This window comes from Poecilia reticulata, linkage group LG13 (genome assembly GCF_000633615.1).
Source record: "Poecilia reticulata strain Guanapo linkage group LG13, Guppy_female_1.0+MT, whole genome shotgun sequence".
NCBI lineage: Eukaryota > Metazoa > Chordata > Actinopteri > Cyprinodontiformes > Poeciliidae > Poecilia > Poecilia reticulata.
Genome location: NC_024343.1, coordinates 19,511,527 through 19,538,649, shown reverse-complemented (window position 1 = coordinate 19,538,649; position 27,123 = coordinate 19,511,527). Strand labels below are relative to the sequence as shown.

Sequence of the window (27,123 nt, the reverse complement as noted above, 5' to 3'; positions counted from 1 at the left end):
CGAGGGCAGAGGACAGTGGCTCCAAAGTCACATGAAAGAAGCTTATAAAAGTATTTGTACTCCTGGAAACCTAATGTATTGTCACATTATGTCAGCAAACTTTGATGCATTTTTTTTGTGCAACTTTTTGATTTTATGCAACAGATCCTCACAAAGAGGCATTCATTCATGAAATGGAAGTGACTGCATCAAGGGTGGTGGTGTGATTATATGTTCTACCACTTTATTTGATACATAAAATCCAGTCCAAGCAGTTGAAATAAATTAATTTCAGTATGAATGCGAATGTTCTACACAGGTTAGCTGCAGAACATTAGTTAAGTTCACGAATACTAACGCAAGAGCTTCAGAGAAAAAGCTGCGGAAAAGTTTAAAACGGGGTTTGGTTGTGCCGAACTTGGGATATCTCAAACTAGAGTATTCGTATCGCTACTTCAACTGCAAATCCACCAAGACAAAGGGAGCATTGATCAGAAAAGGTGCCGACAGGCCCGAGGGAATGATGGCAGTGCTGCAGCTCATGAGGGAAACTGCCGACAAGACAAGCTGTTAAATGTGCACAGTTGTGCCGACAGACTGGCTCACTTTTTTTTTTTTTGCCACTGGCCACATAGGAGGCAAAAAAATGTGGGGAAAAGGTGCACTGGTCAAATGGGGGCAAAATAAAACTTCTAGTGTTCATGAATAAACTTAAGTTGCAGAAAACAGTTGCTGTGACGAGATACCTGCACAAACTGGAATTACAAAAATAAATTCAACAACTCCTGGTTTTTTTTATATATGTAATTTTTGCATAGGATGAGGTGGTTTTTGCTGTATTGACATTGGTGTTTTTTTGTTTGTTTTTTTTTTACAAACCTGCGATGGAAACACTTTTTTTCACATCACACGAGTCATGTGACCAAGAACCGGCTGTTATAATGGTGGAAAAGGCAAAGAAGATGACAAGAACGGACAGGACAATGCAGCATGGTTTTTGAATGACTTGTTGCTTGAACATACGTCAGGGGGATTTTAACTGTTTCTTATACATGACTAAACCTGCAATTGCACAACTGTTTTTCCCAACATTAGCGGAATATCAACAAAGTTTTCAAAAAAGTCAAAACGCAGCGACTGAACACCATTCCAAACACCCAACCGAAGGAAATTGAGTGACGGCCACATCGTGCTGTGGGCGGAGCTGATTTATTAGCAGAAAACTTGAGAAACTGTTAGCCGTTTATGAGAAGACAGAGCTGTAACGATTCCTCCAATGAGTCGAGTACCTCAATTTTTTAAATTCCCTCGAGGAAAATGTATCTGCCTCGAAGCTTTGTCAAGTTATGCTTTATTATTTAGAGCACAGTGTTCCGGACGGACCGTTATTTGCGTTGGGCAGTGCTCTCACTTCCGCCTATGAGTTGCTGCAAAGGGCCAGCAGAATAACGTCAAATTTTTGGGGGATTTTTTATCTTTTTTTTGGAAGGATAGAAGGAACAACTAAACTTTCTTAAACCGATTGTTGCGATGCGTGGAGTATGTCCTCCTGGAATGAAGAGCACTGCGGCTCAGAGAAAGAGAGAGAGATTTTCTTTCCAGAGAACTCGATGAATCGTAACAATAACCGGTAGAGTACTGATTACTAAAATATTTGATAACAGCCCTAGAAGGCAGATTCAGCTAACCTGGAAGAAAACCATTAAAAGGTTTGCAAACATTCACCTTCCAGCCAAACAATGAGACTGAACACACAGCCAGAGCTCAAAGGGACGATTCTGATCAAAGCCTAATCGTGTTAGAATGACAGAGTCAAAGTCAAAAATCCAAGTTAAACCGATATGAGCAGTTCTCCATCCAAACTTGGCAAGCTGCTGTTATTTTACAAAGAAAAAGAACGTGATCCTCCAGACGTCCAAAACTAACGCCGTGCAACTGTAATCACAATGAAGGGCGGTTCCACAAAAGTCACTCACTAAAGTGAAAATGATTAAAAATGCAGGTCAGACTTTGACAGCTGCGTCCCTTTTCTTTTACCGTGCAATAAAGCTTTACTTTATGTTGGTCTGTCGTATAAAATCCCATTAAAACGCAGTTAGATGACAGAATGTGGGAAAAGTTCAGGGGTTACGTTTCTGCAAGATTCTGCAGGTGTGGCAGATCCTTTTCTGAACCGTGAGCAAAAGTCTTGCTTTAACAACTCTGTTGTGGAGGAGTCTCAGGTTGAATTCCTGGTGCAGTGCCAGAAATATTGCAGCCCTCGTCGATAAAGTCCCAAAACTCTAAATCCCAGCTCCACATTTCTACCATCTTCCAATTTTCTGCACCAAGAAATACTCAGAAGGTTAACGGGAGAACGAGCAAATTTAAAAACCTCTTACATTGATTTTACTTTTATGCACCATCATGAAAGGAAAGAAAAGAAAAAAAAAAAACACTCAATGCTGGCACAAATTATTTCATTAAGCAGTTATTGTCAACACCCTAAATGGCTTTTCTTAGCCCTGAAGCTTCACTTAGTCCTCATAATGCACACACAAAAAACAGTACTGCCAGTTAATTTGAACATTCATGGCACATGAGGAGTTTCTGTTGTTCATGGAGGCTTTGTCCTCCATAAAGCTTTAGTGCCTTCAGCTGAGCACTCGAGCGGCCTTCTCGCAGACAGTCCTGGGTGAAATACGGACCTCACACAAACGCATACACACATAAATCCCCAAAGCACACAAACGCAGCCGCAGAGTAATGTGACCCTCTGTATATCACAAGAACCAACAAGGCTCTAATGCTCAGTAAGAGAAGAAAACAGAAAAATTTGAGCCTCATACAAAAAAAAATAAAAAATTCTCCCCCCTATATTATATAAAATTCTCCCCCCTATATTATATATAAAAAAACTGCCTAAACTCCATGTTGATATGTACGCTCACTTATTCCCCAACTCAGCTTTCTGCTGGCAAAGTCCCACATGGTAGAAGTGAAGCCAGACTCCTGTAGCATCTGAGATATCAATAAAGCTGCAGTCCCTGAAGGACAGCTCTCTTTAAAAATCTGATTTCTAAGCAACAAAAAAAAAAAAGCTGTTCAACACCTTCACAAAGCTAGCCTGACAAAAGAAAAAAGAAAAAAAAAGGTAAATGTAAAAATCCACTTTTTGAGCTTCATATCATGTTACCCCCTCATCAAGTGTTGCTTTGATTCATTCATGTTTGAATGTCCTTGAATCCCTGTTGGCGGCCACTAAGGGGTGCCTAGACCTAAATGCGTGCTCATAAAATGCACCACCTATTTCCCCTCAGACCACCCCTCTCCCCCACACTCAGCTCCTTCAGACCAGCAGCAGCAGCGACTAGCAAACACCTGGTGGGACTGCATGAATCTACCGAGTTCAACGCTCCTCAGAACGGCTGTAAACTGCATCAATGGGCGGCATGGAGAAGCATTGTTGTGATGACGTGTCGGAAAGGGTGAGAGGTTCTTAAAGAGACAGAGGCCAATTTCAGTGCATCGGATATGGTAATGACGCAAAGGAAAACTTGTCTTCCTTTGCATATAAAGTGCTGTAAAATGGCACAATGTGACTGGAAAACACACAACACCCTGCTTTAACATTTAGATTCGTAAACACAGTGCTATACCATATTTCAAGAGGTTTTTTGTTTTGTTGATTTTGCAAATTTTGGCTTGCAGCAACTAAAGCTCAAAGTGCACTCTCTGAGAAATGCAGGTATTTCAGCCTGCAGTCCATACCGTAAAGTATTTGCACTTGGTGCTTCGTCAGAGGCTCCTTTTGCAAAAGTTACAACAATGCAACATGGCATAAAGGTGACCATCGTGTGCCTCTAGTGAGAGGTTATGGAAGCCCAGCTCGCTTTAATTGTAGCCTTTAGCTTGTTTTCATTGTTGGATCTGCTGCCTCTGCTTTTTTTTTCTTGACAACAGCGCAAAAGATTCTGACTCCACCACCCTCCAAACATTTGTGACTTCTGCTCAGCTGCAGTGCACACCTTGTGAATATCCCCCCGAACTCCAAAACAGGCTCCGCCTCATAATCAAGCAACGGGTCTCAACCTCCAGTCCTCAGGGGGACGTCATTCTGTATCTTACAGCGGCTTTTTGCTTCAAAACACAAGAATCTAATTATTAGCAGGAACTTTTTCTGTGGCGAAAAAGTTATTTGCCAAGCATATTCAGGTGTGGTGGACCAGGGCCATGTGAAAACCAGCTGTTGAGTTTGATCTCACTTTCTTAAAGCTATCGTTGCAAGCGTCCTTGTGCGCCTTTTGTTTGTTTCCTCCATCTAACTTTATTACGCTCGAGTACATCACTCTACAAGCAGCATGCTTCTTTAGAAACAACCCTTTGTTGAAAACATCAATGTCTCTGATGAACAACTGTTAATGCAGAAGCACTTTCCCCACGATTGTGTAGGTCAAATAACTCACAGAGAAGAGAATGATGCTTCACATATTCCTCTTAATGAAGCCAAGTTTTACATGGGTTGTTTCCTAACTCCTAATTGTCAACAACAACAAAAAAAAGCCTGAGTGAAAACCTTTTCAAATACCGTCACCAAGTTGTTTTTATCTCAATCGATCCATGCAGGTTCCAGACCTTTGAGGATGACCTCCAAGTCGTCCCGTAATATGTCGAACGTGCTGTGTCTGGAGCTGGTCTCTGGGATGATGTTCTTTTTCAGCCATCCTCCACAGGCGTATTGATAGAAGTTGTCACAAGGATCCACCGTAGCATCCATGTTCTCAATGAGGCGAGACGCTGCAGGAAATTGAGAAGGCAAGCTTTAGGTTTATTGGGAGGGGAAAAAGAACGTCCTAAACAAGTATGAAATAGTTGAGCTGGAAGAAGCCCTATCAAATTATGCAGATGAAATACAATTTAGTTCTGCTAGGGAGACTGTCAGGACTGTAATAAAACTTACAGAGAGAGAGAGAGAGAGAGAGAGCGAGCACTGGAAGGCAGGGAAATAAATTAGTGAGCAACAAAGCAGCAGCAAAGACAGAAGAACATAATGAAGGTCTAGCTGATAAGAAACCTGAGTGTTGACAAGAGTAGCCATGCTTAATTTAATACAGGTGTGTGGCAAGACGTAGGTGTTCCAGACAAAAGGCCTTTCAGAATAAAACATGAAGTCTCCTCAATTAAGACAGTGAAAATCAAAAACTCCAAATTAAAACGCCTCACATGGAAAAGAAAATAATCAGTCCAACATCACAGGTCGAAACAAGTTCAACTTCTAATTAGGTCTTTTTCAACAGCAACCTACGGCCACCTGATTAAAGATGCTCCAATGTCACTAATTAATACTCTGGCATTCTGGGAAATATGTTTAATCATCTTACACCAAGGTGTTCAAAGAGAAGATTAGCTATGAACCTGTTGAAGGATGAAGGCTGCAGCTGATTAGCCGAATGCTACAAACAGCAAAGCAGCTAAAAAGCTCTGATTAGAGTGATCTAATCCTCCTACAGAGCTAAAGGGCCAAACCGCTCACTTCAGATACTAACACAAAACTTAAATGTGTTTATTCCTCACTGAAAAGTGAGGTGGAATGATTTAAGTCAGGGATAAACTGCTCAAATAATCAAAACAACCTCAATAAATTATTTTCACTGATTTAAATAAAATACACAGTGAGCACCGTGAGTCAAACTACTTTTTTTGCAAAGCTTGTTGCAAGGCAAGAGCTCTTTAGTAAAGCTGAGTCGTAGCTCTTCTAATGTAAGTGGAAACGAAACTGTTCACATGTTTAGCTAGAGAAATTGGGAAATATTTTCTTTTGTGGAGCACCTGCTTAAAGCTTTGCAAGTTTGTCAAAAATATTTTCTGCCAAGAAATAATTGACAGAACCACAAAGAACAAAATTTAAATGGATTTTTTTCCTCCCCCCATTTTCCATTAGGTGCCGTTCCCAGACAAGTAAAATCTTAACATTAGCAGAGATTTGCGAAGATAAAACAGCATAGCGGCGGTAATTGGGTTTTGTTCAGGCACCAGCAGTGAAAATATGTTCGCTTTTTTTTTTTTTCCCAAGCAGCAATTAAATTACAGACGGCTGCTCACTCGGAGATCCCTTGTGACAAGGCTGTCTATCAAATCTGACTGAATTGGGACACAGACTCTGCAGAAATGCTGCCGAAATAAATTGGCATCTGTTGCTGAAAACTGGCACCAAAGATGTTCATCTCTTACTTATCGCTGTGGTTTTCATTTCCCTACCAAATACATTGTTCTCCCGCGCACAATGTGTATCCGAGGAGGAGACACGGTGATGAAGCACTCTGTTGTCGTGGATACGATTGAAGGAAGCATAGGAGGTGCCGCTTTATCAAATGAAATGCTGGGATAATGGCTCATATCAGTTACATTTTGCACCAGTTGGACTGTGGATAAGAGGAAAAATATATATTTGACAAAGGTTTCCTTCTGCTCCGTTATGTAATGAAAGCTATAAGCTCTTCCCCATCGCCAGACACTATGTATATTTTATCTATATCTTTAAACATTTCTGACTTTTACCAAGCCTTTCCAAGACATTTTTGAACCATTGGTTTTTCTGCTGACTGACCCTCAGATCAAACATTTAGCAGGAAATTCTCTTTAATGATTTTCTGCCTGTCAAAGTCATCCAGTTCCGATAGACTACCACCATGTTGATGAATTGATGTTGACTTTTTCTTTGGAAAATGTTGTGCTGCTTTTACAGATGATGGAACAAGACAGACAAGTTCCACCTTTGCTGTGTCAGGACACAAAATCTAAACGTTTTGGCATGGGGGCCAAAAATGTCAAGTTGAAATACACAAAACTTTTAGCGCGTTTTCTTTTAAATTCAAAATTTATTTTACCTGCTAAATAAACAATGCTAACCAACAAAAGACTAAATGAACACTTTCTTTTTCCCCAATAAAATAAGCAAAGCAATCGGATTCATTTGACGAGGGAGCAGCAAATCAATGTAGTTGTAAAACAGAGGAAAAAAAAAAAAAAGTCTTGCTAGTTTGACAGATGGAAAAAAAGAAATTTTGTAAATTTTTCAGATTGATCATTTGTTTCTCTAGATTTATTTTGTGCATTTTCAGCAGCAACAACGGAATGTGGCTTACGTTTGTTGTATTTTCCCAAGTTTATTAAATGGCAAAATGAGTCTGTATTTTAACGTAACGCGCTGGATATTTTTGCTCCCTAACAACATTTAAGGTATTAGTCTTTGACATATTAAATTGAATTTCTTTGTATTTACCGTAACATTTTTAAACGTGGACCTGCATCAACTTGGTTATCGAGGATACAAACCATTTTCAACATGACATGTTTTTAACTAAACGTAAATAGCAGAAAGATTAATATTTTTGTCTAAACTTAATCTCATTAATTTATAGTTTTTTGAGATGCGTCCGTTTCCTATAAGAAACAAACTTCTTGGCTGAATGAACATTTCTATATGTAGTAGGGCTGATTATATCCGTTTTACTGCAATTTTGACTGAATGGAACATGTCTCAGTCAAAGAGGCCGTTTTCAGTGAGCACGTCTAAAATGCAGCCTCACTTCTCCCATGCCGGCTCCCTCTGGGAGAAGTCAAAGCCTTCAGGATGAAACAATAGAGAGAAAAAAAACAAACAAACACAAGCTGCTTACCTGACTGCGTGCAGTCAGCTGTGGTGCAGATTTCATCTGTAAGACAACGTAAAACACATTTCCATTACTTAGTAGGTTTTTCAGCATTCAGTGGTGATTATATATAAATCAGTTCTTTCTTCTGTTCTCTTCTTCTGCATTTCTTTTTATTAATCAATTTGTTGCACATATGCAACGCAAATCTCCTCACAAGTGTCACTTTCTGTCAGAAATGTGTTAATCAAGTGAAACGTGGATGCACCGACACTCCAGCAGATTACAATCTGACCTTTAACGAAGCGCTCTGTGGGTTATATGAGTGAGCGCACATAAAATGAACATAGTTGAGTGTAAACATGGCTACAAGCATAGCCAAGCCGCTCAGTGTTCATTTCCCTGACAAAGCAGCTTACACATTATTAAAGCACAAGACTCCAAAAATTAATAATGGCTCAACACGCCCACAAAAGCCAGACGAACTCCATCAAACTTAATTGGATGACCTTTTCTGTCAGGATTCTGCCATCATGACCTGCTGAACTTTGTCAATAATTAATCTATAGATCACCTGCTTGTGATAACTGATACTCAAACCCCATTCAACTGCTTATTTTAAAGCAGAAACAAGAAGGAGTACACATCTAAGATCTGACATTGAACTGAAAAATAAAAGGCTTTAGCCAATGTTCCATTTTTCTTAATGCATCATCCTTTCCTTGAAAAAAAAAAAAATCTTGGAAATGTGAAGTTCTTAGAATCAAGCCTACATTTAGAAATTTGACAGCATTTTTGAGTCATGTAAACCTTTTAAAGGGGACCTTTGAACACATGCATATTTTTCTTCTTTTTCTTAATTCTGTGCCAGAGACTGTATTGAAGCACAGTGGATAAAAGCACACAGAACAAGTGTCTTGTATCTGAGCAAAGGGCAGCTCTTCTGAGCTTACCATTAACCATGAAGTGAAACCTAATGAATGTCCCTGACAAATCCTTTCGGCTAGATTATTCACTTGTTTTGTTTACACAGTTCTTGTCATTTGAGTTTGTTAAAGACGAGGAAAAAAAACACGCACACAAAAACATCAGTATCAGTGCTAAGCCTCAATTAAAACACTCACCAGTCTTCTGGGTGGCAAACAGGATGACGAGGGCGACAATGACGATGAACAGCAGAGAGACGACAGTAATGAGGCCGATCTCCAGAGAGGTCCAACGGGGCTTCTTTGCCGATTTTGGGGTACTGGTCTCCGTCATGCTCAGGTCTCCTCTTTCACCAACCGGCTGTAACAACTCACCTAATGGGGGAATAAACCATTGGTCAATTCATTAACAAAGCTGTTCCAGTCACAGCTTCCTGTCACTCTTACTGGAAAAGGTCCTGTTTGCACCAGTTTTCTCTAGAACCACTTGCCATCAGTTTCCAAAACTCCAGACCAGCCTACAGACTTCAACAGAAGCTCAACAGAAGGGCCTCAATGCCCCCAATAGACACCATGAGACCGTAACTAAATGGCGAGGTCACCATCACTGTGGTAACACAAAATATGGATGGTAAAGACATGCGAGCACAAATTGGGTCTTCAGGGTGGATTTTCCACTTGCAGACTGGGTGATATGTGGCCTGACCTCCATTTTGTAATCTCTCCAGAAGCCTTAAAATGCAGTTGCAACATCGATAGTCTCAGAACAGACGAAATGGAGTTTTACAACTTTCCTGGTCGCTTGGAGAAAATGAGACAATGGAACGCGTTGAGAAACTTCTCGGCGGTTTGCATCACTGACCAAGAAAATAAGGGAAATGCAGACTTATTCTTGGTTGTGTGACTACGATGACTAGAAAATGTTAAATTCCCAGATTTAAAAATGCACTCAATCCAAGGAGTTTATTTCTGACAGGAAACGAGACAGGTGTCTGAAAATATAATCACACTACGTGAAGGGAGTATCTGTTTTATTACTCTAAACTCTTTAGACACTTCTCATTAATACATTTTTAAAGAATCTATTTGCATTACGAGCATCAGACATTTCTTAGACTTGCTTACCATTCATTTACTGGCATTGTAATAATTTATCTTAGATGATGGGCTCCGGCTCTATGAGGATGAAAGTCTACTTGCCATCCACAAATTCTCTCAGATTACAATCTGAACTTCTACTGGACCAATCATCGCCTCCAGTCAGAATAAAGATGTTGGTATAGTTAGAAGTTTACTTGAATCCCAACTCTATTAAGGGTAAGAATATATCTCGGCTGTGAATGTATTGTGATGCATCTAACAAATATCTTCCTGGATAATGTTATGCAAATTGCAACAATTGGCATAGAATATTAATTTCACAGGAATTTGGAACAATTATTGCATCTCTGTTTTAAAATAAAATCAAATAGACCATCGTATATACATTTGTGTCTCAGTATGTAGAAACTGCGACGTAGTGAAATTGTTCTATTGGACTCAATGGTATACCATGCAAATTTTATACCAGTCGGTACCTGAATAAAAATGAAGTTCTGGTGAATGTTTTCAAAGAGTTCTCAACAGTGACCATCTAAACCAATGCTGAACTTAAGTTTCTTGGGAGATTTTTTTTGTAACGTGTTTTTTGTTTGCTTGTCTCCCCCCAATGGAAACACTGGAGCTATTCCAAAACAATGCATTTTAAACCTATCCATAACATTTTTTTAAGAAATGCTTTTGTTTCAGCTTGAGATCCTGAATTTACCATAAGATTCCTCATAGACTGCAGGATCCAGACCCTCCCTACTGAAAATGGAGCGTCTGGCTCCACAAAAAAAGGCTCTTCAAACCAATAAAACATGACACCTGGGGGCTCTTGAGGAATCATGATGAGGTGAACTGAGAATGGGTTGGTTTTTGTTATTATAGCAAAGTCAATGTCAGCCAATTAGTTCAGAAGCCGAAAAACTAAATAGGAGATTATTGAGATTTAGATAGGATTAAAAAAAAAAAAAAAATCTATAACTAATGCAAACTGCTAAATCTAGGTTGTTGTTTTTTTTGCCCGTGTCTTGCAAATATCCAAGTCTGTTATCAACATTTGATTTGATCAACTGCTTTCCTAACGAGAAACAAATACAGAACATATTTAACAGTTTTCAAAGCCCGCCTTTGTTTTGACAGACAAAAATGTGGAAAGCCCAGATGAAGAACGAGCTGCAGTCATCACAAAAAGGACAAAAAGAGGAAAATAGACCAAGAGGTGAGAACAACTGAAGTTCTTACCCTCGCGGCTCTGCACTCCAGATCAAGAAACGGCAGAGAGAGAGAAGGGGGGGAAAAAAATAAAAAAAAATAAAAGAAGAAGAAGCAGCAGACAAAAAGCCAGACTCTTCCACTGCTCCTTACAGTCAAGTGTTGTTTTCCTCTCAGGGGCCAGGAGAGAACTTAAAGTTCATGTAACAAGCACTTAAGTCTATCTGTGAAGGTCTGAAGGCAATTAATCCTTAATCCCTTAACAGCGCCTCATGAACCCATGCACACAAACACGCATCCACAGCGCCATGCTCCGCCGCACTTTTTTACAAGCCAGTGCCATGAGGTGTCTGCGCAGATGGGTGGGTCTCGGTGTGAGCAGCCCAAGATGAGAACATCGCATGACCAAAGTCTCTTTTGCTCCCTCCAAAGGAACAGGCCCATCATTTAAGGTGCACACGTACATTTATTACTGGAAAATATTTTCCTGCTGAGTGTCAAATTGCCCATCATTCCTCTGCATGACAAAACCATACACCGACGTAAAGTAAACTTCCCTGATTATGGTCATTATCCAACCGTATTATCGCGCACGGTGACTTTTTTTCTTGCCCCCCCCGGGCTCTGAACGCACCCGTGATGACATCACCGCAGGTCACGAGATTTAGTACAGGAGAGTGACGACTGAATGCAACTTTACAAACAGAAGGTAAGGAAATGAAGTAGGAGATATTGGAGAGATAAAAAAAACACACACACAGTGATAAGACAGTGGGAGGACACAAGTTGACTTCCTGTCAGCTCCTCTGTGTCTGCAGGAAAGGGCAGGAAAAAAAAAGGAAAAAAAAAACAATCCCAGATTTCTGTGACAGCGATCCCACAGCTCTAATAAAACTGCGTGCATGTCAGCACTGGAGACTATTCGTGATCTTTACTCCCTCCAGCTCTGACACTGCCAAACAACTGAATGTCAATGGGGTTTATTAAAAGGGAGAAGTAGCTAGGTTACACACACTGGGCAGACCTGGCTTTTCAAGTCAGTGAAACTCATGCTACACATTGCAAAGCAATACCACAGACAGGTTTTTTTCTTTTTTTCGCTTCATGACCTCATTGTCAATTGTCATTGGATGAAATATACTTTTACGACTTCTTCGCTCTGGGTGCAGTGGTGCAAAAAAAGTATAGCCACACTGGATGGTTTCTGCTTAATGAGATGCTGCAGCGTTTTAAAAGGATCCAAGTCCAGATTTTGACTAGTTCAGTTCAAACCCTTTGCTTCCTTTAAGGTGGTGGACTTGCTAGTGATTTTCTGGTCATTATTCTGCTGCATAATTCAAGTGCTTTAAGCTTAAGACCTTTAAACCAATGCTCAGACGTTCTCCTTCAGGATTTTCTGAAGGAGGGAAGAAATTATGATTTCATTCCTTTCTTCCATCGTGTACCTGATAATCAACCATCTTGTGGTGAGGTACTTAAATCACAGCATGTCAGTATCTTTTTTTTTTCCCCCCCCTTTCTTTGGACCAGTTGAGTTTTATATGACAGATTGTGACGCCTTCATGAAACCAACTCTGTAGGTGACATCTCGCTGATTGGATCATTTCTACTGAGGCCATCTAACCAAATTTCCTTAGAGTAGGCGAAGCACACATAGAAAATTACTTCAAATCACCAGTCATAAAGAAAGGTACAAAATGTCCCAGAGGCAGGTAAGAATTGGTGCACGGGCAGAACGAAATGACCCGAGGTAAAAAGTAACTTTTTTTTTTCTTTAAATAAAGTGTCCCAAATTGCAGCAGTAGGAGGCAGCAAATTATAACCAGCACCTTCTCGCGGTCATTCTGCTACGGATATACATGGTAGACATCGTCCGTCTGTCAAATCTGTATTCATCAGGGAAAAAGTCTGAAAAGACTGGGTGAAACCATGCTGGAGTCTGTGGTCAGCCTCACAAATAACACTGCGTCACCTTGGATAGCCTAGTATGTTGCCTGTAATTTGTTTTCCATCTAGAGTCAGTTCTTTCTACTGGTATGACATCTAATTTACTTCAATGGAAAATCTTTTACCCATTCGAAAAAATAATCTGAACTTGAGAGCACCGTTGATGAAAAGGGTTTAACTGGGATGTATGCAATTGACTTTGAAAAAGTGGAATAAGTTGGATTGAGTTGACATTTGTACTGTACATATACATAAAAATAAGCTGAATTGACCTGTATGTGCTTCCACATGTGTATTAAGACTGGATTTTTGGTCTTTATTATAAATGCAAAGTTTTTGAAAAGTAAGCGTAGCAACCTGTAACCTTTCCAGTTAAGAGGCGAATCAAAACTAAGCACAAAAACTGCTTATCGTCGACTATTGTATCTTGATGCTTTTTTAGTGATCAGAAACTGTCCCACTCAAAGTAAAGCTTCTGTTGTGCAACCTTTTAAGGTATTTATACAGCACATTTTCAGAAATTCAAAGTGCTTTACATGAATTAGAAGGAAACGCAACAAACCAAAGGAAAGGGCAAAAGAAAAAAAAAACTTAAGAATAAGTAGTCCGTAATTTATAAACCAATAGGAGTTTCTCTGGATTCCAAGTTTGTTCCAAGTCCTGCTTTGAGTTTTACTATCATATAAGTGCATATCAGTGATGTCTGGATTTTTACTCCACTAGATAGCAAAAGGAGTATCTATGACTTTAAACTCAGAACTTTCAGTGTCCAGGTAACGTCTGCATCTCCTTTTTAACTGCAGTTCTTTCAAACGAGGTTTAGCGTTGAATGACTGCTTCCGAAAAGGCAAAAGACTTAAAACTCTTGTTCTCCACCACGCTCTCCATACGGTCTCTCCGACGTGATCCATCTGAAACATTAACAGCCGCAGACCTCACAAACTACTTTGAATTTAAACCCATGATTCAGCAAGACAACACCAAACGTGTCTGCAAATCAGCAGGGCGAAGCCACTTTTCCTGCAAACTGCATGCGACTCCCTGAACACATGGTGCAGCTAAATGAGTGTCAGTAGAAACGTGGCCTACTTTGCATGAAGGTATAACATAAAAAAAAGAAAAAAAAAAGAAAAGAAAGGAGTTCTCAGCTCAGGGCCTTTGGCTCCAAAAACAAAATCACTTCTGAGAGAAGAGACCTGATGCCCAGAGGTGATGTGATCTAGATAAGAAGTACACCTCGTAAATTGCTTTCCTGAATGCGAGTAAAAATAACTTTTAAAGGGATATTGCACCTACTGGTGCAAATAAAGTAATCGGAGAGGATGCCCAGCTGGACCACCGCTTTCCAACTGGAGCCAATTTACTAAACTGTCAAAACTCCAGTGATAAAAATATCCAGCATACGCAGCGCGCACACCAAATGCGTGCCAGCGTCTCATCTCCTGTTGCACGGTGTGAACTCCGAGGGGGGTTTGACGGGGGGAGGGTGTCATGATCAACTGGTGCACGCTGCCCCCGTGTCACCCATAACTAAATGAATAAATAAATAAAAAAATTGCATCTATGCGCGCGCACTCGCACACATGAGCGCGCCAATCAACGCAGATGGCACCGCGTCGCGAGTCCGGCTCAGGGTGCCTGTGGCGACTTACCAGATATGTCAGGAAATTTTCGGTCGATGATATATATGGGCATCACATCCACTGATCAGATATCCATCAAATCCTCAAAGGGAGCGCAAAAAATGCTGAATAGTCCGCCACTGATGAGCCCTCAGCTTAAAAACCCTGGATCTGAGGCAGACACGAGCCCGTTCACGCCTCCCTCTTCTTCTTCTCCTCCTCCTCCTCCTCCTCCTTCTTCTTCTACCTTCAGCTCTTTGTTCTAGAAGTGCATGTTCAGACGGACGCGACCACGGATCCCCTTTCCACAAGTACCAGAGCCGCACCGTGCATCTATCTACCCAGAGATGGTCGCTGAAGGAGAATGATCCATCAGCAGCGTGGCGCAGCGCAGCCGCTCAAGTGTGAGATCCACGCACACACGGGTGGAGAGGAAGAGGGGTCCCATATTCATAAAGCCCGTTGACGGACAGCTTAGACGCAGAAGTGTAAAAGGTCTCTGAAGTTCCCTCTGTACGCGGTCGGAACCTCGATGTGTCGGTGCGATGCCAAAGAGCGACCCTGTCAAGCGGCTCCGCGGCGATGAGTTGCGCCTTGATGGTTTCAGGGCGCAGGTTCAGCTCGGCAGCGGGATGAAAAGATGTGCTCCACTCTCAGCTACTTTCACACAGAGCTCTAATAGACGAGTTAAGCAACACGGTACCATATAGAGTGGCAGTCCTTGCCCTGGGCGAGCCTCTCTGCATTGTCTCTGATGTGCAAGTGCACAAAATTGGTTCGACAAGAATGAGAAAGGAAGAGAGATGTTTAACTATCTTTAAAAGAAAAGCAAGAATCTGAAGTTATTTGAATTTTTTTTTTTACCTCTTGCATAAATGTGCTCCACAAAACACCAAAGCTCTACTTGAAACAGTGTAGAATATGTCAACTCATGTTCAGCCGGTATGTAGCTTTCAGGCTTGTATCAAATTAAGGTTCTCTTGTCAATAAATAATGAAATAATGGAACAGATGCTTTTTAAACCTCAAACGACCTCTGTTCAGCACAGAATAATTGAGTTCAGGTTTGTGTCCAGACACTATTGGCTAGAAATTGCAAAAAGAAATAAAAAAACAAAAACAAAAAAAAAAAATAGAATAAGAAGGGTTCGGGGAATGCGCATATGCAACTGGGGGGTTCGGTGCCTCAAAAAAGGTTAAGAACTACTGTTCTAGAGTGATGAGCAAGTAAAGCAGAATATGCGTTTCATGTTCCTTCTGGCCTGCAAACACCCTGGGATCTTACAGAATCCCATAAAAGCATGTTGCTGGATAGAGGGATGTTTAGGTCTATGTATGGATGGATGGATGGATGGATGGATGGATGGATGGATGGATGGATGGATGGATGGATGGATGGATGGATGGATGGATGCTTAAGCGGTGATATCACAAGTCCTCTGGTGTATTTGAAGACATTTGTGTTTCAATGTCAGTCAACCCAATTAAGTGTTTCTCACTAAACACAGTCGATACCTCTCGCACAGACTGCCAGCACTTGACAGCTTTTGATAAGGATTGCATTGTGGGCTTATTAGAGGTTGCATTGTGCAACAGCCTGGGGAGCACAGTTGTCACTGTGCCCTGATATTTGAAACAATGGATAATAAACGATGGCAGCTGCAAATATCCGGATGTTGTAAAGTGCGTACACCTCAGCCGCTTTGATTTTTTTTAAACCAGGCTTTTCTTTGATATAAAAAAAAACCCCTAGCTATTTGTCTAATTATTTTTAGCAATAAATGATCAAAAAAATTCTGTTTGATTACATACCAGCATGTGTTCCTTAGCTATGTGATTGTGCCTCAAACTCCTTTAGAGGAAATGACAGAATTTTTAATCCAGATCCAGCTCACCAAATCCACATGCAACATCTGTGTGCATACGATTAAGCCTCAATAAGATCTGACTCTCAAAGATCAGAGCTGCTTGAAACCATCCGTTTCCTTTTGGCATGTTTTGCATACATTTATAAATTACAAAAAAAATTGCTCTAGAAAGAACATTTTAATTCACTCCATCATAATTTATTTCTTTACATGTGACCTTTTGCTCCCGGCCGGTGAGCAAAGTTTCCAACAGGGTCGTGTTCGTGCAAACAGCGAACTCTGCAAACACACAAGAGTTTTTTTTTTGGTTTAACAGCCAAAGTCGACATCAAATTGAGAAGAAAGCTAGGTATGCCACTGCGGAGAATAAACGACCCAATTTCCGTTGGAGCGATAGCGTTTGGATGAGACTGCATGATCAGTGAATGATCGTCTGTCATGAATGCGTATTGAGCTTAGATTGCTTATATAGGTGGATGTGTTGGAAGCAGTGAACATTTTTTATAATGCTGTTTAGCTCTTATAAAAAAACAATCAGAGTACATCAGCCGCAAGAGGGATGTAGACACGGTAGAAGACGATTTATGATCTCTCTGTTATGTGCAATTTAGCCAAGTCTCATAGTAAGTCATGAAACAGAAGCAGAACCTAAGTCATCTCCATAAAAAATGACATGGAACTTAATTTGTGTTTATTAGCAACTAAGTAAATTAAGGTTTATTTCCCGAAGTGTTTCTTATTGAAGTAAATAATTCAAAGTGTAAAAAGCAATAAAAATCGAGGGAAATTGAAAGGGATCACCAAATCAACATATCCTTTTCAAGGACAGGGTTTCTAGTGGCTAAAGCTCCGTCTCCTTCAGGCTTCAGTCCTGTATCCATCAGGCTCTCATTGTAGGATCTTGACGACCTGCTGGTTACATAAGTGCGCAAAAGTCCATTTTTATGTACAGTAAGTTGGTGCTTGTCCGTGTAAAGCTAAATCAAAACCACAATCTTAACGTGAACTCAGAAGCTAATGGAGAGTTTAACTGGAAAAGCTGCAGACTGGACATGTGGGTTGAGCCCATGTTCGTCAACATGCTAGTGATATTCCTCGTGCCATTGACTACATTTTAGCTCAACCTAGGCTGTGTTTACACAGCAACAACTTCTGATGTGCATAAACACGAAAGTAGCGAATGTTTTTCCTTACAACTGGAACCCCGTTTGAGAAACGGTTCTAAAAACGTACCGGTGCCCGGTTGTCTTGTCAACAGAATAAATTCATCTTTTCTGTCAAGGAATCCCAAGCTCATGCATAAGTGTGGCGGGAAACATAACTGCTTCCAACAATCCACAGAAGAAGAAACTACCGACAATGCCGGTGTTGCAACGATTGGCGTTTCCCCATCAGATACGGTCCCCCTAGTAGTAACTCCTCGCTGCTCCTCACCGCACGTGCTTGTTCAGCGCTCTCATTTAGATAACTACGGACACCGTGAAAGCTCAAAAATATGTTTCGGCAAGGTTGTTCCCCTTTTTCCACTTCTTTGCAACTGCGCTTTCATCAGACACACACACACACATACATAATGTGCGTGTTTCCCCAGATACAGGGTGAACAGTGTCTCATGGGGAAACGCAATTCGACTTAACAAATGTTTTCAGGTAGAACTTTTTTAACGCATGCGCACTTAGTTTCATAAAACCTACCACCAACTAGTGGCGTGGCGAGGGCATTACACCTTTTCGATGTGTACCATCACTGTGTAAACAAAGATTGTAATTAGAATGTCTTCATGTAAATGTGTTAATAGAAAAGGGGGGGAAAAATCAATTTGTAAACAGGGCCTTAGAATTATAACCAATTTTAGTGTACACGCTGCTGTTTGCATTGCAGACGGAGTAACGGTGATGGTCAACATGCTACTTTAGTTAACCGTAGCATTTTAGCTCATTCTGGACATTTTCTTGACACGTAATCTAGACCGAGACAAAGTATATCATGTTTTAAGCTTTTCAGGCTCTGACGCTCAAACTCGAGACCCGCTGCAAAGCTCGAGTCAAGAGTTTACACACACTTTGGCAAGCCCCTTTTAAATTACTGGAGCTGCTTAGGGACACATGCACCGCGCTGGCTTTGACATTTTGTTCTCATTAACAAATGACATCGGATTTCACACTTACCACTCAATCATTTAAAATCTCTCTTTAGTGTTTACTCAGATTACCAATTTTAAAACTGTGTATCATTTTTAATTTTGAATCATTTAAGTTTAAAATAATAGAAGCAAGAATAAGAGAAATGTTTAGTGAAGCAAGCCCTGACACAACCTGCTTTGGGCTTCCAAAGTTTGGTGAAGTGATGAGCCTAGATGGCAGCTGGAGTTCTGTGCCAAAGGCCAAAAAAAAAAAAACCACACCGCAACAACTGCGTGGTGTCGTTTAATTCTCACCGCTGCTACAACATTGGACTATTTACGCCGAGAAGAATACGTCTGCTTTAGAAGATAGCAGTGGTCAAAAGCCAAACACCTACGGCGCATGTTGCTGTACAAAACATTGCAGAGATGCATTTTTTATACTGTGAATCACCTCCAGTCGATGTGCTCCGGCTTAAGAACGGGAGATGTCCAAAGCATATTGTCAAGAAGCAATAAGGTTTTTTTGTAATGTTTGAATTCTAGAATGTGTGTATATGATCCTTTGTCTGTGAAATGTTTGTTACCTTCTGGGAGTGCCGCTTCAGCGGCCATCTTGGAACCCTGGTAAGGAGACCCACCTCAAACCCAGCTGTTTTATGGAGGAAGTAGTGACGACTGGAGTTTGATTGGCTGGGGGTAAACTGAGAAGGCGGCAGGGCCGGCATCCTGCATGTTTTAGTTCTCTCCCTGGTTTAACACACCTGGATCAAATGATGGCTCGTTAGAAGGCCTAAGGAGAACATGCTGAAAAGGAGAGAACTAAAACAGGCAGGATGTCGGCCCTCGAGGACCGACTTTGGGCACCACTGGTCTAGGTGGACTGCTGGATGTAGCAGACAGACTGACTGATGGGAAAGCTGCCATTTTGAACTGTGCTGTGATGCTGGAGGCCTAATAAACCAGCTTTGATTGTTGTACAGCCAAGTTTGCTGACTTTTTTCCCCTTCCACACCACACCTCTCAGTGAGACAATATTTTATGCATGAAAGCTCCACGTCTTGCCTCCTTTGGTTCAGCAATTCGTTCATTTATAAGAGTTTGCGTCCGCGTTGTTGGCTCTGTTTGTGTTTTATGAGCAAACAGAGAAGTTTATCTTTCTGGCTCGATGACAGAACAGTTTTGTGAAATGGGCTCATGTCACACTGGATGAGTGGTGGTTTAACGTTTTATAGCCTGTTTATTTTTCCACATTAGGGAGTGTTATTCACTTCTACGAAGCCCTTAAGGTCTACATGACCTTAAGGTTCGAAGGTTTGTGGTGGTGACACAGCCCGTAGTTTGAAGTGGATGAAAATTTCAGCTTTTTTCTTTTTCTTTTTTAAGGTGAATTTTTCAGTACGCAGGATGATGACTTGCTGAACATAGCTTTCTACTTTAGAGCCTTCTAAATTGCAAGGGAGGTTTATTTTTGCAGCCCTTGTGGCTGTCAAGGTTTAAAATCCACAATTTCAAAGCTGCAAGATCCATAAAATAAAATAAAACTTTGTTGTGGCAAAAACATAAAATAGTTTGCTACTTTGTGGCCAATCGTGTTTTAAAATTGCATTTTGAAAACGGTTCACGAAACATAAACGGCTCAAATCAGAATAAAAATCGAGAAAAGCAAAACAGTTTTGTGGCGTTTTTAAGAGGTTTGTTTCATTGACAGATATAAAACGACAAGTTAGTTACCAAAACAATAATTCACACAGAGACAGTCGTCTTTTTTTATTTGCAGATTTCCAGCACACACACCGCAAATGTCAAAGCCATCATCAAGCAATGAAACAACAATATTGTATTTCTGCTGTGGTACTTTGGGCTAAACACACAGACACACACAGAAGCACAACGGATTCATTTTTTCAAAAATATATCTAGTTTTTTTTTTTATCTTAGCAACTATGCCTTTGATTATTTACCACTAATACAAAAACATAAATTCTTTATTAATTTGTAGGTTAAATATGAACCACTCTGTCAAATACTCTATCCTTAGAGGTGCTTTGTTAAACAAAAACAAAAAACAAACAAAACAAAAAAAAGTTGGATATGTTCTTTATTCCCAGAGTGTGTTGTTTAATTTTAAATGAGAGCACCTATCTTCTATTTGATCTTTTTAAAAATATTACTTCAAGTAATGACACAAAGAACATGCAGACCTGAAGCAGGATGTGTTCTTTTTTCGTGATCTGGTCCAACACATTTAAATTGCTGAACAAAAAAAAAAAAAAAAAAGAAAAAAACTAATATCGCTACTACAGGAAGGGAGGGGATTAAACTGTCCTACAGGCAGCGGCGGGATAATACTTTCTGATAGGAATGACAGTGAGAAAAATTCCTCATTACCTTCGCTGCGACAGCTAAAGCCAGCAACACACAGCAGGGCTGATAGTGTGTTGTCAGCTTCGAAACCAAGTGGTAAAAACGGATCTGTCAAGTCTCTTTCTATCTGCATCTTCCAGGTTTTTTGGGCGCTTTATGCGAGATGCTTCAAAACGCAAACGAGATTTCACATCATCTTTCAGGCCGTGCGGCGCTCGTTTCCGTGAAAATAAACATGCGCGCGCAGGTGTCATGTTTCTGTCGCTACAGGTTCGCGGCTGAAGCCGATCGATAACTCACAACAACCGAAGAGTAACCTGAGCCCGGACCGAATGCTGATCGAGACCCCGATCGAGTCGAAGTGAAGGGAGTTTTATTTTGTCCAGCTGAGAAGACTGCTCTTATGAAGTCACTTAAACACACACACACACACACACACACACACACACACACAAAAGATGTGGATTTGTACGCCATTGTCAGCGAATTCAGCCTTTTCCATTCATCTAATAAAGCTTCCTGTGAGAAAATAACCTGCTCCGCCATCCAATACTGGTGCTTCTTCTTTCTAAATATCAGCCTGCCCTTGAATTTTTTGTTTCTTTTCTTAGAGGAAACCTGGCAAGCGTCCAAACATCTCAGCTGCTTTTTTCCACTAAGCTCTGCGCTGGTGGCAACCCAATCCTTTAGCAGAATCTTCTTATTCAATGTGAGGTACGTGTGCACATTATGCACATTTTTGAAAACACGGTCGGATGTGTGTGTTTAAAAAAAAAAACGCACAGTATTTTGTTAGTTTTATATTTTATTAATGCTACTTTTAATCTTATGTCTTTATGTACTGTTTTTAACACCTTAAGAACTTTTTGTGTGGACTTGTGTGTTACGCCTGAATTTCCCCCTTTGCAGGGCACTAAAGGCTGTTTCTGTTCTATTTTGTTCTATTCTTGAGGGACATTTGCTGACCACATCAGCTCAGAGTCCAAAAGCTTCAGCGCTGAAGCGAAGAAGGCAGAGCACATCACTCCGATTCTAAAGTCTTCTCAGAGAATAGACTTTAAAATACTCTTGCTAGTTTATAAATCGTTGAACGGCTTAGGAACCAAAATGCATTAAAGCTCTGTTGTTATTGAATAAACCTTTCGGACTTTTCTGCATCCCCAGAATCAGAACCAAACACGGAGAAGCAGCGTTCAGCTTGTATGCTCCTCTGATCTGGAACAAACTCCCAGAAATTCATTTAAAAAAAAGAAAACAATGAGTTCCCTTTAAATCAGATTTAAGGGCAGCACCTGTTTAGTGCTACCTTTGATTAATATTTATCGGAACATCAATAATTTTAGTCTGTATTTTGACTATTCATTACTTTCCTTTATGATGCCACAGCAGTGAAATATTTGCACTGTTGTCTTCATAACCTTGTTTTTTTTTTTTTATTTGATTCATTTTTAGGAGTCAGTTCTCACACTTGCTGGACTTTTTTTTTTTTTTTATGTATGTATGTGCCCTTTCCTTTGACCGGATCTGCTTGACCTCTTTCAAGTTCTTGACGGTTTAATCTATTTTTGATTTGGGTGCAATTTTACCGTAAAAAAGAAAAAGTCAGCACGATTGATTCAGAACAACGATTACAGGATGTGTTGCCTCTGAGGTAACCGGCTGCTGACAAAAGAAGAAAGATTTCAAGCACCACTCCCTATGAAGTAAACATTCCGACACCGCCGTGTTTCACAGAGGCGATGTTACGTTCAGGGTTATCATGTACCGTTAGTTTTACGCCACACTTTTGAACGTAGGCCAAAAAAAAAAAAATGCAATTTTAGTCTGTTCTGACCAAAATTGTGGCCTTGATTCACTGGAATTTACCGCCAGCCAACAAGTGAAGCAGATATCTTTTTTTTTTTTTATCAGTTTGAAAACTTTGCGACATAACTGTAAATGTAACATTTACTGTTATATAAACGACATGACAGCGCGCGCGTACCGCTGCGTACATATTGTTCGCTTCATGTTCTAGTGTCTTTGATCCCGAACGACATCAGACCCCCACCAAGGAGTTTCTCTTCTGAGTGAAAATCCACGAGGCTGAAGTGACTGACGTTTTTTAGATCCAGCGTCGCTCGTGCATCTAAAAGATTTGTTTGACATGTAGCCTCCGCCATTATGTGTTCCATCTTTGTGTTCCTTTGCTTTAAACAAAACAAAAAAAAAAAAAAAAAAAGCCCCCCTGCCCCCCACCCCTTTTCTCTGTTGGCCGTTTGAGTTTTGCTTGCTGTCAGTAAACCCAGCATGTTATGGACTCCTGGAGAGTGTTGGATTTTAATTGCGCTGTGCTTGGGGAGACGCAGCCTATTGCTGCAGAAACAGGCACTTGTGCGAACGCAGATACATTATTACCAAACGTGTTGTTTCTGTGGAGTGCTTCGTGAAAGCGGTCGTGCCTCTTGAGCCGTTTTGCTCCTTGTCATTTTTAGTGATTCGACGTGTGAAGCTTTGGTGTATTTTATTGAGATTGTCAAAAAAAAAAAAAAAAAAAGAAGAGGCATATACATGCTTGCGGAATCACATGAAAAATGATACCTATTTTGTGGCAATAAAATCCAGAAAAGGCGTCTATATCTACATGAGTTTGGACCCCCTATATTCCGATGCCTCTAAATAAAGTGTCCTGCAAATTCCTGCCTTCAGAGTCATCTAGTTGGTAAACACAGGCCGCAATCTCATTGCGAATCCAGCTATTCCGCGGAGGCTCAGAGGTGATTTGTTGCAATCAAACGACATCATAAAATCCAAGGGAACTTAACGAGCAGGTTAGAGAAAAAGTTGTGGAGAAGTTTAAAGCAGGGTTTGCTTATGAATATCTAATATCTCAAGCTGCTCAGTCCCTCATCTGAAACTAGAAAAAGTGTGGCACAACTGCAAAAGGCCGTTATTTAGAAAAACAGCCAAGCGTATCATAGTAACTCTGGAGGAACTACAGAGATCTGTTCAGACGTCTCCTGTGTCCTGTCAACACACTGGCAAAATGAAAACCAGGACAATTATTACTCATGCAAAGTGCTACGTCATGGATAAAGAGCAAGTGTTTTTTGCCCCCCCTCACAAGTACAATAATATTTTTTTTTTACATTATTTTCAGAAAGCAAAATTGGATTTTAAGCATTTTTTTTTTGTCAGTGTGTGGCATTTCAGTGCCGATATAAGGTGTCTGTGAAATGTAGTTTTTCTACCTAATGTGTTTCTAATGCTAATGGTTTCATAAATCTCAGGCTGTGTTTTAGAGAAGTCATATCCAGTGTAAGTTAAGCCACTGAGACTGGACCAGTGTAAGTATCACATAATTTGAACCGGACATATAGTATTGAAAGTAGGGGAAACACTTTAATTTTATAACAAAAGTACAAATTTAATGCCACTTTTGGGGATGCTAGAGGTGTATGGAGATGGTTTTTATTCATGCTTACACTGTAACAACTCAAGAAAAGAAAAGAAATGGTTACTACTACTACTGCAGGGCAGAAATCTAGACTTTTTTTTGAAGTCGAGAAGAAATAAAGCGAGCTAAATAAATAAGTACTGTTTGAAATTAACTTTTGGCTGGAAAGTGACAGGAAATGAACGCCGCTCATTAACCTCATCACAACATCGCCGAGGTAAAACATTAGTGTTAGCATTATGCTATGTGGATGAATGGAGCTAAAAACAGAGTCATTCTTGAAGAGAAGGTGTCGTAAGTAACCAAAGCACAGGCACATATGCATACCACGTTTTTTTTTTAAAATTATTATTATTTTCATCTGTGAAAAAACTTGCGAAACCACGAAACATGGTCACATTTTTTTATGCAGACAGCACCACGTCTGTTTGTAATAAAACAACTCTCTTTGTCCTCATAAATGCATTAAGCTGGAGCGACTCTTTGGCATGGGCGTTTCGGTAGACGGCCTCGTGGTTATGTGCCACAGCAACATTGAAGGCGTCTTTAACTATTTTCACTCAGACCAACAAAGTGTGAGTCACGTGCACGAGGCTACAAAAACTGCAGCAATTACCACCATAAATGCGCCACAAGACGGCAATTGGGCAACAAAACAAGCATCTTTGTTTACTTCTCAAAGGCTCTACTCACCCTTTTCAATAAAAGCGACTCATTAACACTTAAGTTTCAAAAGAAAGCTCCGCGGTTTAAAACAAGGGGTCCCAGAGAACTGGAAGCAAAAACCGTGACTAATATGCAGTTCCGCATTTGCTCCGCATATGTCAGTGGATCACTCCGGGGTAAAGCGAGTCTGACACAAACTCGGGGAGCTTAAATCTCTTATCTTTGCGAGACGTTTTGGCTGATGGATGCGTGTCGTCAAGAGGCAGCTGAGATGAGTTTCGTGGGTTTTGGATCAAGGCCACCGCGACGGGAAAGCCTCTCTCAGCAAGTTCCTTCTAGGAACTGTCAGGTGGTGCTTCTCCGGTTCGAGTCGGTGTCCGCAACCGACACCGACTCATGTCGGTTGCGGACATGAGTTGGTGTCGACTCATGTCCACTTGAGTCGACACCGCCGCTGGCCAGGCCGCTGACTCAGATAGCACACATATTAATGGATGCGATGCCGTTACTCAGACAGAGGGACTTTTAGACTCTTGTGTGCAGCTACCATGGGAGAACAAAGAAGGGGAAGACAGAAGGTGGAAAAAAATAGATGTTCAGGGGAAAATATATATTTAAAAAAAAAAAAGCAACTTACCCAATAAATCCACATGTGTGTCTATTGTCTGCTTTTTTTTTCTATGTGCTTTAGTTATCCATGAAGAACGGGACAGGGAGAAATAACACTATGAGCGAAGACAGGAAAACATGGTGGTGCTAATAAAACTCATGTTGCAAATATTACTGCTTTTGTTGCTTTCTTGAATAATTTATCAACGTTTGAGGTCAAATTAGAGCGCACACATATCGAAAGTATATATTAGGAGCACAATCAGTCAGAGAGAGAGAGAGAGAGCTTCCAGAAATCCACTGCACCAAACTCTACTATCTAATGTCCTCAGAAGATTTCATTTGTGTCTGGAAACTAAAGCACACCCAAACTCAGAGGGTTTTGGTTCCAAGCTGAAAAACACGCTGGATTTGCTAACTTTGGTCAGTGTCCATGGAAAATAAACATTATCTATTTGACCCAGAGTCATTGCTGCTTAGTAAAAAAAAAAAAAAAAACTAACACTGCCCATCAAGCTTGAAATATCGTCTCCAACAGTGAAACTTAAATACAGGAAATCCTGCAAGAAAACCACTTACCAACAACTTCCTGCAAAAAAAAAAAAAAAAAAAACTTGAGCAAGACTACAGCCATAAACAGAGCTACCTTGTGTTGGTCTATGACATCAAATCCCTATTAAATAGATAAAGTGCAAAGATTAGAGGGATACAATTACCTTCTGCTTACTCTTTTGAGGGTAATTTGTTACACAAAGGAAATCCAACAACAACAAAAAAAAAAAGGTTTGCAGTTTATCCAGAACGCTGCAGCAAGAGTTTGAAGAATAAAAACAGAGAAATTTGCTCTAGTTCAGCTTCTCTTCTTCAGCTCCCCGTTGAATCAATCCACAATAGAATATAAAAGATTCCTTCTTATACATAAAGCCTCCAATTATCAAGCTCAATTTGACATCAGCGATCATATTGTCCTATATGTTCCCAGCAGAGCACTTGGCTCTGATTTCTCTCTCTCCTAGACAAGGGAATAAGCTGAGTTCTCACAGAGACTGTCTACAGAAATCTGGCGTAGAAAAAGATTTGCTCATTTCTCCTTTTCAATAGCTTCTAATCCAATGAACTCAGATTAGATTTTGCTGGTCAAAAAAAACCACAAAAACCTTGCATTCATATTCTAACAATAGATTGTGTGTACACGCATAGACACACTTACAATTAAAAAGAAAGAGTTACAAGACAAAATGTTAACAATAGATGAAATTGTTAAATAGGCTGATATAAAAAAATAATCTAGCATAATGCTTTACCTATAACTACCACTGATGGAGGCACATTCAATAAGAAAATAGCTAATTGCAGTTTTTACACATTTTTGTTGTTGCTTTAGCATTAGATACTTCAACACAGCGATTAATACAGCTGTGTGTGTACCAGTGCTCTACTTAGAAAATATATTTAAAAAACTGTTAGTTCTGACTGGCCTAAAACATAATATCAAAACTAAATGCCAGGAAGTGAGGAAAAAATATCTAATATCTTATTAGACGTCATCTGGCATATCTTGCTTGACAGACAAAAATGATTGTCCTGGAAGGAAACTCTGTAATGTCCTTGTTACCGAGGCAGCCAGGCACATGACGGCGGAAAGTAATCCAC

At 40.3% G+C, this 27,123-nt stretch overlaps 1 protein-coding gene across 5 annotated transcripts in view; it reads right to left on the bottom strand.

Moving 5' to 3' along the window:
- The window catches only part of LOC103474711 (neprilysin), a 57,728-nt gene extending 38,642 nt beyond the window's left edge, over positions 1-19,086 (bottom strand). Inside the window, exons 1-4 of one of the 5 annotated variants that reach the window (XM_008425860.1) lie at positions 18,980-19,086; positions 8,735-8,911; positions 7,638-7,673; positions 4,594-4,755 (exon numbers count right to left, since the gene is read on the bottom strand). In XM_008425860.1, the coding sequence (XP_008424082.1) occupies positions 4,594-4,755; positions 7,638-7,673; positions 8,735-8,911; positions 18,980-19,007 (403 nt within the window). In that variant the 5' untranslated portion in view covers positions 19,008-19,086. Of the gene's footprint in view, positions 1-4,593; positions 4,756-4,918; positions 5,012-7,637; positions 7,674-8,734; positions 8,912-10,864; positions 11,076-14,433; positions 15,064-18,979 lie in introns of those variants that run through there. The other 4 variants (XM_008425859.2, XM_008425862.2, XM_008425864.2 and 1 more) reach the window with 4 other exon arrangements.
- Positions 19,087-27,123: the final 8,037 nt, after the last annotated feature.